The sequence below is a fragment of the Panthera uncia genome, chromosome B1 (assembly GCF_023721935.1).
Source record: "Panthera uncia isolate 11264 chromosome B1, Puncia_PCG_1.0, whole genome shotgun sequence".
NCBI classification, from domain to species: domain Eukaryota; kingdom Metazoa; phylum Chordata; class Mammalia; order Carnivora; family Felidae; genus Panthera; species Panthera uncia.
In genome coordinates, this window is record NC_064811.1 from 121,392,573 (window position 1) to 121,402,944 (window position 10,372).

Here is a 10,372-nt window from a genome sequence, read left to right on the forward strand (position 1 = left end):
TTTTCAAATAAATATGGTATAGTACTGTAAATGTATTTTTCGTTATGATTTTCTCAATAACATTTTCTTTTCTCTAGCTCATTTTATTACAGTATATATACATATAACATACAAAATACTATGTTAATTGACCGTGTTATTGGTAAGGCCTCTTGTTAACAGTAGCCTATTGGTAGTTAAGTTTTGGGGGAGTCAAAAGTTATACATGGATTTTTGACTGTGCAGGGGGTTGGTGCCCCTAAGGCCCCTCTCCCTGCATTGTTCAAGAGTTAACTGTATATCACTTCTTCAAATAAGCTGAAGCCCTAGATAGCAACTGTTCCTTAGTTTGTCCAATTTTGAAGTCATTTTCCAAACTTGGCAAGACTGACAATAGATTCTATCAAACAAACGTGCATGGGGTTAGTAACAACATTATGGAACGTCTTTGTTTTCTAACTTACAGACTTAACCTTTTTAACATGAGCATACAGAGAATTGTCATGCTTTTTCACTCTTTTAAGTGACTCTTTTAAGTGAGTCACATGCCAAAATATAAAGAAATTTTTAATACGACTTTTTACCACAATGTGCCTACTACCTCAAGGAGTTTGTGAATGAAGCTGTCAGTAAAGTTCCTGGTTACTTTATGACTTTTAATGACTAAAAACACGGATTCAGTTGCCCGGACAGATTATTGGGATAATGCCAATACACTGGATAAAGCATAGTAGAAAACAGCACTTTTCTTCTTGATCTACTTTTGTCTATTAAATAAATACTTATTTCACTTCAGGCACTAATCAGATTGGGTTAATGATCACCACATTGTGTTTCTTCATGGAAGTAACATTCTGAAATGGACTTTAAACTAATGTCAATACCAGATTAGGATAAGAATATTTCTACCTTCCTCCAATCTTCCAAAAAAGTAAGTTAACTTTTCCAGGGGCAACTCTAGAGCTTTCCAAAGCTAAGTTTTTGCCCATTCCTTTTCAGAAGAAAGTCTTCTCCTTCCCCCATCCCTACTACCTCCTTCCCCGGCTTTTAATGTTAACATACTACTTTGAAAACCTTTTATGAGAATCAAAAACATAATTACAAATTACGTTAAGTCCCACACTATTAAATTTAGGCCTTCAAAAACTGGTCCAATCAGATAATGGTATTTCAGAGCAATGACCCGTCCTCATCTTGCTATTGTTCTTTATCTAACACAGTGTATAATAGTCCATTCCAGTTAATTTGAAGAAATGCTTAAATGTTAAAATCGTAAGATGTAACTGAGGGTAATATTGGTTAAAAAGTTGGTTTTCGACTCTGTGAATCACTTACCCAGTGTGAGGGATTTGTGTGTAGAACAGAAAATGATAGCCACAGTGTCTGCTGGTGTGAAACCCGAATTATTCCTAGGGGCAAAAAGAGTATTTTACAAATACGTGCGTAAAAAGCCTACTTAAACACATCCTAAATCAGATGTAGTACCTACCTTCATGTTAACATCTTTTGATCAGTCCTGGTGACAGAAGTGATTCTATCCCCAAATGTACAGAAGTGTCTGAATTTGTTTTTAGCGAATCATTCCTGAGTCATTTACCCATGAAAAAAAGGTCTTAAAACTATGTGGGGGACACCACCTCTCCCAGCTCCCCCATGATTCTCTCCCCATCCCTCATGCCTATCCTCTAGCAACCCCAAACTGTTCAAAATTTTTTTCATTTCAAATGTTCTGTATGTGGAATGATATGGTACATAACCTTTTGGGACTGGCTTTTTTCACTCAGCATAATTCCCTAGATATTCATCCAAGTTGTTGTGTGTATCAAGAGTTTGTTCCTGGGGCGCCTGGGTGGTTCAGTCGGTTAAGCATCCGACTTTGGCTCAGGTCATGATCTCGCGGTCCGGCAGTTTGAGCCCCACGTCGGGCACTGTGCTGACAGCTCAGAGCCTGGAGCCTGCTTCGAATTCTGTGTCTCTCTCTCTCTGTGCCACTCCTCCACTAGGGCTCTCTCTCTCTCTCTCAAAAATAAATAAACATTAAAAAAAAAGTTTGTTCCTTTTATTGCTAACTAGTATCCCATGATATGTATGTAGCCTAATTTGTTTAACCATTCACCTATGGAAGGACAGCTGGACTGTATCTAGTTATTGGTTATTAGAAATAGAGTTGCTCTACAAAAATATGTGGCGGAGGTCTCCAAAGATCACATACATAGTCAGGCTGTGGCGCAGGGCTTTGTGAAAATCATGCAGCAGGGAACTCCCTTAGCAAAGTTACGAGGCTATCACTTGACAGTAATTCCAGTGGCTCGAAAGCATTAATGTATCTCCGTAACTGCTTCCCTCAAGAAGGAGCATACCTTTCTGGCAGCAAACATAACCTTTTGATGAATACATGCTATGAACAAAAACAAAACATCATATGTTTTAGCAAAAATAATAAGTTTTCATTCCTTGAGCAGTGACTGTGTATCAGATATTCCTCTAAGGTGTGCACATTTGAAGACAGCTACCCCATAAGGTAGGCGACACAATATCCCACATACAGATGAGAACACTGAGGCACCCAGGAGGTGTGTAGCTTACCCAGGACCCTAGAGCTAGTAAGTGACATGGCCAGGATTTAAATCAAGTCTGGCTTCTGTGCCTATGCTCTTAACGGCCGTGTTCTACTATTGGTATGTAATAGGTCAAGCATTTAAAAATAAATCTCACTTAGCCAAAATCCATTAAATGTTATGGAGGACAGTACTGGTGAATATCAATTTTCAGATTTTCCATTTTAGAATATAAAGATTTAGAGAAAAAAAAAGATTTAGAGAACCAGATGCTAAAAGAAATGTCATTTTACTAATATTATTATTATATTATTATTATCATTATGCTTGATATGTTAGAAACTACTCCTTCCTGCAGAATCATCAGGATTTGAGGTACAGTAAGTCTATTCATTCCCTGCCCTGAACTGAGACAAATGGAATGAGTTAGCAAATGGAAAATGCTCCAGAACCTGACTTTGTGTGTACAGTTGCAGATCTAACAGTCTATCCAATTTTTAAGGATCTCTAAAGAAAGCAATCTCACCCCTTTCCTTAGTAACCTCATCCTCGCATATAACTTTTGTTGGGAGAAAAATCCTCTCTAAATCCATCCATGTATCCTGATTTCTTTGTTATATACTCACTGGAGGGGAGAAGGGCCTTCTCTTCCTCGTCCCCTGGGCACAGGTTAAGAGAATGTGGAAATGGGCCTTTGGTTTTCTCCCCTCTGAAAAGCCATGCGTGCTCACGCTTCCTAACTAACTAGTCTTACCTCCAGCTCTTTTTGGATAACAACTTCCCAAACTGAGTTTTTGGTGTCTCACCTCAGGGGAGGATTCTCCACAGATGTGTATCACTTGAGTATAATAAGATGACCTTACTGTTTCCACATTTTATTTTCATATTTATATTGTGATAACACTCTTATTTTTTAAACATTGAACTACATGGCTGACATATTCCTTGATTCCTTTGTTCATCAAGTAGGCCTAATGTGAAAGCAGCTGTGTGAGGTTCTGTCAATGCATGAAGGAAAGGAGCACAGATATACATATGCATATGTATATATATTTAAATTTTTTAAATGTTTATTTTTGAGAGAGAGAGAGACAGAAAGAATGGGGAAGGGGCAGAGAGAGAGGGAGACAGGCTCTAGGCCCTGAGCTGAGCTGTCAGGACAGAGCCCGACGCAGGGCTCGAACCCACAAACTGTGAGATTATGACCTGAGCTGAAGTTGGATGCTTAACCGACTGAGCCACCCAGGCACCCCTGTATATGTATATTTTAAAGTTTATTTATTTTGAGACAGAGAGAGATATAGGAAGGTCAAAGAGACAGAATCCCAAGCAGGCTCTGCACTGTCAGCGCAGAGCCCAATGCAGGGCTCGAACTCACGAACCGTGAGATCATGACATGAGCTGAAACAAAGGGTCAGATGCTTAACAGACTGATCCACCCAAGTGCATCTATCTATCTATCTATCTATCTATCTTTTTTTTTTTTTTTTTAAGAGAGGGGGATTGAGAAAGAGAAAAAGAGGGGGTGGGAGGATTATGGCACCAAAAAAAAAGATTATCTCAAGCTTGGCAGGGAATGGGGGATAATGATGGAGCACACAGAGAACCTTCTTGAAGGAAATTACAATTGAGCTGGGCTTCAAAGGTCAGGTTTAGATACGTGGCGGTGTGTATTTTAGGTAAGGGATTAGTGAAACTGAAATCTGGGAGTCCAGGGGCAGCTGGCAAAGAGCAGTCTTCAGGCTGACTTGTATGAAGGGACGATGGCTGTGACCATGAGTGTGGACTTGACAAGACGGGCTAAGGAGATGGGAGGAGTAACCACTCAGTGTGGTATAAGACTGGCAATGATGAGGCTAGGCAGGAAGCAGAAGGCTGTAAGGGCCTGAAGAATCACAGTGACTGCAGAGACGGTGGTAAGAGACATGAAGACAGAAATAAAAGAACTTGTCAAATGTTGACTTCTGTGAAATATTTCCTCCCGGCAGCTTAAAAGCACACACTTTGGGGGCAGACGCACTTGAATTTCAATCCAGACCACCGTTTTCCTTATATATAAAATAGGGATAATACTGCCGGCTCCTGAGGGGAGGATAAATACCAATGTTTGTTAAGAATTTGGCACATCACAAGTGTTTAACACATGCTGGCTGATATTTTTTTTAAGGTTTTCATTTATTTTTGAGAGACAGAGAGAAAGAGAGGGAGAGAGAGAGAGAGAGAGAGCGTGCGTGTGCACATGAGTGGGGGAGGGGAAAGAGAGAGAGGGAGACATAGAATCCGAAGCAGGCTCCAGGCTCTGAGCTGTCAGCACAGAGCCTGACGCGGGGCTCGAACTCATGAACTATGAGATCATGACCTGAGCCGAAGTCGGACACTTAACCGACTGAGCCACCCAGGTACCTCTGCTAGCTGATATTTTTATTATTATTGTTGCTTTGAGAGAGGAGGAGGAATGAAAGAGAAATGATAAGCTTTGAGCACATAGGACTAAGAGGAATATGAGGGCATTAATGGAAATAGGGAACAGAAGAGGTGGCCCAACGGGGTCTGGGGAGGAGGCCAAGGAGTTGAGTGAACAGAATTTGCATTAGTGACAGGGCACCATGTCTTCAAGAAATCTGGGGAAGAGAAAGAAAAGGTCATGGGAATTTGAACATGACCATGCAGAGAGAGGGATGACGCGGTGGGTAGAAACAACTGATGAAACCAGGTCTCCAGAGACGCCTAAGAGGACCAGGCTGTGGGGCTAGCCTGAGAGGGGCTATTTCCCAGCCCATGAACTGGACACTAAAGAAGACAAGCTGAGCAGGAAATATGGAAAAATTTCTTGTAGAGAATGGGAAAGTGGAGGCAATTTATGTCAGAGATTTCATGTTCTTTGTAAATAAAGCATGAGGCACTTTGCTCATCCAGAGAGTCTGAGCTAATACTGAAGCCTGCGAACCTAAGAAGTTAGAAAAACTTGAAATGGGCAGACTGAGGAGTATGAAATATAGTCAGTTCACAACGAATAGAAACTTTCCACAGGAACGACTGCCCACCTGTGCTTGAGGAACATGTGACACAACAAACCACCTAGTTTGGGGCTGTTCTCCAGCAATGCTTATGGTGTTGGTCACGCTACAAAGGCCTTTTTGGTCTGTTGCTGCCTTTGTTGCCAACCCATTGCTGCTGCATGTGGACTATGCAGTTTGGTTTTTTCCGGGAGAGTCCGGCAATATACTTCTCCTTTAGTGAACTTGGTTCTGCTTCATATCATGCTCTTTTCCAGGCTATCGCATGTTCCCAGTGTGTCAAATCTCTCTGGCCAAGAAGGCTCCGATTTAACCTGGCGTTGGCTGACGTTCGTCAGAGCAGCACTTACGGCGTGGCGAGACCTGCTTACTTGTCCTGCTCCGGGTAAGGTGGCTGAAACCAGGCCTGCATGGGGAGGTTTCCGGCCTGATGGGAGATGGAACGCCGCCCTGTCATTCTACGGACACAGGGTGCGTCAGCGGGGAGGGGGTGTCAGCACATAAAAGTGAACCGTTTAAGGGTAAAAACCAATATTCTCCCTAAATACTCTCTCTGGAAAGAAACTGACTGCTCCACATCACGGGTCTTGGGGAAAGCCGACAGAGCAGGTGCTCACTGAAGCCTCCATTCGTGATGAGGAAGACGATGGTGCCCATAAATCACCACAGCGGGAAGCACAGAGCGTTTTCCAGAGCACGTTACTCCCAGTATTTCCGTCTTCTCAGAACAGCCTTATAAGGTAGAGGGTGTTATCATCGGCTGCTTTTCTGAAAAGGGAATCTGAAGCACAAAGAGGGTAACTAACTTCTCTAGAGTCATACACACCTAGCAAGTAGGCTGCTCCGAATCAGAGACAAGTTCGCTTTCTGCAAAGGAAATTAAAGAAACGAAAACAAAACCCACCACAGAACTTGGTGGATGAGGGCAGCTATCTTGGTCAGTAACCTTCCTTCAGCCATGCCCTGTCAAGGGGCAACTTCATGGCAGAAGACGCCACCCAGGAAAATGAAGCACCCTTAAATAAATGTGCGTTAAGTTTAAGTGGCAACGACTACAATTACTTTCGGTGATTAACATCTCTATTGTGTCCGCTCACACTCTTGAAAGGAATCCCATTACTATTTATTTTCTAACTCTACCTTCTCTCTTTTTAATATTGATTTTCTTTTTATCCCGTTTTTATAATTCTTTTGATCACTTCGGCTTCCCTTGAGCTGTTTATTTCCTTTTCTTCCCAATTGGTCTTTTTATTCTCTCTTACAGAGCTTTCAATCAGTGTTTTCCACATAATATTTATCTTGCCTTTCTCTGCAGTACTCACGAAGGAGAACATGTCAGAAGGTTTTACTAGTAGAATCACAGAATGTGGAGCAGAAAAGGTCCTCTGAGGGAGTTCCATGTAAGCCCACTGTGTTTTAGAGGAGGAAACTTCCATGTGAAATACTTTCCTTTGTTAACCTCTGTACTTGTGTTTTATCTTCACTTAATTTTTTTTTTTCAACGTTTTTTTATTTATTTTTGGGACAGAGAGAGACAGAGCATGAACGGGGGAGGGGCAGAGAGAGAGGGAGACACAGAATCGGAAACAGGCTCCAGGCTCCGAGCCATCAGCCCAGAGCCTGATGCGGGGCTCGAACTCACGGACCGCGAGATCGTGACCTGGCTGAAGTCGGACGCTCAACCGACTGCGCCACCCAGGCGCCCCTATCTTCACTTAATTTTAGGAGAAGACCTCATCTGCATTAGCTGTGTGCCACTAAACAAGTTACCCAGAGCTCTGTGGCTTAGTGCCTCACGTGTGAAATGGTAAGACTTACTGTTAATACTAATACTTGTCTTCCTTCCCTCCGTCCCTAGCTCCTTCCTACTATACGCTCCGTCCCTACCTCTGTCCCTCCATCCCTCCGTCCTGGCTACAATGAGAGGCCGTTTGAGACATCCAATTAAAAATGTACTGATAAGGGTGAAAACACCTATACAAATATTCAAATATTTGCTTCTTTTTTCCCCCCTTTCTTTATGGTTTCTTTTGTCACTCTAGTGATACTCTGGGTTTCTGTTACTCTAGCTATCAGCTTTCCAAACTTTTACATATTTTTTTAAAGGCTCATAATTACTGCTTTCTTTTTCCAACCTTTTCAACATTTTTTACATACTGTGACAGCTTCCCAAAGTTGCAGAAAGCTTAGGGTACTATGGACAGCTGCTATTGGTGTGATGAATCAGCTCTCATTCCCCAGCATCTGTGACAGTGTAATGCCAAAGAGAATGTGTTACAAAGCTAGAAATGCTAATTTCTTCTCTTCCATCGTTAGTTTTTGAAACAGTATAGATAAATTAGTTTGGTACAATAAATATTCGACAGTTGCTAACATTCATTGAACACTTACTGTATGCTAGGAATTAGGATGAGGACTTCGTGAGTGCATTATCCAATTCACCAAATGACCCTACGAGGTAGGCACTAATACTATCCCCATTTATAAATGAGGAATGACAGAAATCACAGGGTTATTAAACAGGATTGGAACTCATGTCTGTCTGACTCCAGAATTGGAATTTTTAACCCTGACATTATTTTGTGGACAGATAAATAAGAACACAGCATAGTAACTCTCAAATGTTCTTTTATTTTATTTTATTTATTTATTTTTCTCAAATTTATTTTAAATACTCAAAGTAGAAGTGTACTTTCCAGACACTAGAATGGTTAACACGTCAGGTCAGTAAATCTAAGAAATGTTAACCAGGTGGGAGGAGTGTTGTAAGAAAGTTGAATTTTCCAGGCTGGGTGTCTCCTGGTTTATGCTAACCTTACGTCATCAGGGGTCAGTAGCATGCAGTATACAAAAAAAGACAGACGAGGAGGGTGCCTGTGCGGCTCAGGTGGTGAAATGTCTGACTCTTGATCTGGGCTCAGGTCATGATCTCACGGTTCGTGGGATCGAGCTCCGCATTGAGCTCTGTGCTGACAGTGCGGAGCCTGCTTTGAATTCTCTCTCTCCCTCTCTTTCTCTCTGCTCCTCCCCCCCACACTCTCTCTCTCAAAATAAATAAATACACTTAAGAGAAAAAAAAGACAGACTGATGTCCATGTTGAGATTTTTGTCTCTTGATATCTGGACTGGTTTTAGATTTAGTAAGTTGGTAAGAAATAGATGAAAAAGAAACCACAGGCTACTTTTACTAATTTTAAGTAGAAACGAATAAAAAGGAGGAAGAGAAAATGAAACTCAATAGAGTATAAACTGGTGGGCCTGAGTTTAAACCCCTGGTGTCTTTGACTAATTTGTTTGTGTGAGTGAACTGGAAGAATCCAGTTAAATACTATCTACCAATTCCCTAACCAAAGCAAGCACTTATGAATTTTAAAAGTAACTGAAGTAGTTTAGTGCAGTGGAAAAAGTATGGGCAAATGGCCAATGGCAATGGATTTCAATTCTACATGTACTATTTGCCATCTTTTATTAAACTACCAAAATCTTGGAGCGCCTGGGTGGCTCAGTTGGTTAAGCACCCGACTCTTGATCTTGGCTCAGGTCATGATCTCATGGTTTTTGAGATCGAGCCCGCGTCACACTCTGTGCTGACAGTGCGGAGCCTGCTTGGGATTCTCTCTCTTTCCCTCTCTCTGCCCTTCCCCTGCTTGTGCTCTCTCCCTATCAAAATAAATAAACTTTGAAAAAAAAAAAACTACTAAAATCTGATTTTAGGCAAGTTATTAAACTAAACTACTCTTATGTACGGGCCTCATCAGCAAAATATCAATAAAAATGTAGAGTATCATAGTCTTTGCTGTCAGACTTATATGAAAGAACATATGCATTGTCCCTAGCACAGTGCCTGGCACAGAGCAGGGCTCAATAACCATTGGTATCTTTCATTCCTCCAATAAAATCCTTAGGTACAATGAAGTCTCCTATAGTGAAGGGGGAAAAAAAAAGTAAAAACCATCTTCTAAATTTTGTTCAATTGAAAATTCCCCAAATTCTAATGGAATGCTTTGGGGGTATATAATCATTTTACTGAGGAGCAGGATTATAGCCACTCCCTATTCTGCTGTTTATCAAAGAATGTGCATTCTGACAGTGGGTCAGGCAGGTTCAAAATGCAACAGAACTTCATTGAAGGCAGAAAGAAAGGGTCTTAAAACCCCAAGGCCTTATGAAAATCCAGTCTACTCCATACTGAAAATTCTCAGTTTTAATTCAACCACTTGTCACACCATTCCCAGCCCCACTCCTCCTTCAGCAATTCCTGTAGTGGCCACTCTGTGCTTTGCAAGATGTTTTCAGTCACTGACAGGATATATGCATCCTCCCCAGTCTGATGGGATAGAATGAATAAGTGCGTCTGATTATTACTTCTGCCACAAGGATCAGGAAACAAACAGCTGGGGAAAGGCAAACATCTTTTCTAGGATGACATAACAAATCATTTACAAAAGAACTTTAAAATAGCTCCTACTCCTAGACTTACCCAATTAAGTCCCATTTTCTCGGTGCCTTAATGGCTCCAGGCTTTACTCTTACTTTATAAATCACAACCACAAGCTAGGGAAAATGGTTCAAATTACACCAATCAATAAATTTTTATTGACTGTTTACAATCAGCCAGCCTCATGCTGTACCAAGTGCTGTAAGAGCCAAGTGCCTAATGTGAAGCCTGAACCCTCCACGGCTCTGACACTGTTTCAGGCCTCAAAGACAACCCTTTTCCTCATGGCAACTTACTGCCATCACCTGGCAGTCTGGCCTAAGTCTGACCCTCTAGTTACTATTATTACTTAATCTTTTTTTTTTTTTTTTTTTTTTTTT

The 10,372-nt window shown here is 41.4% G+C and overlaps 1 protein-coding gene across 2 annotated transcripts in view; it reads right to left on the reverse strand.

Moving 5' to 3' along the window:
* SLC10A7 (solute carrier family 10 member 7) overlaps positions 1-10,372 on the reverse strand; it is a 251,551-nt gene that overhangs the window by 29,556 nt on the left and 211,623 nt on the right. For both annotated transcript variants that reach the window (XM_049632259.1, XM_049632258.1), the window contains one exon: positions 1,315-1,388. In XM_049632259.1, coding sequence (XP_049488216.1) covers positions 1,315-1,388 — 74 coding nt within the window. The remainder of the gene's footprint in view (positions 1-1,314; positions 1,389-10,372) is intronic.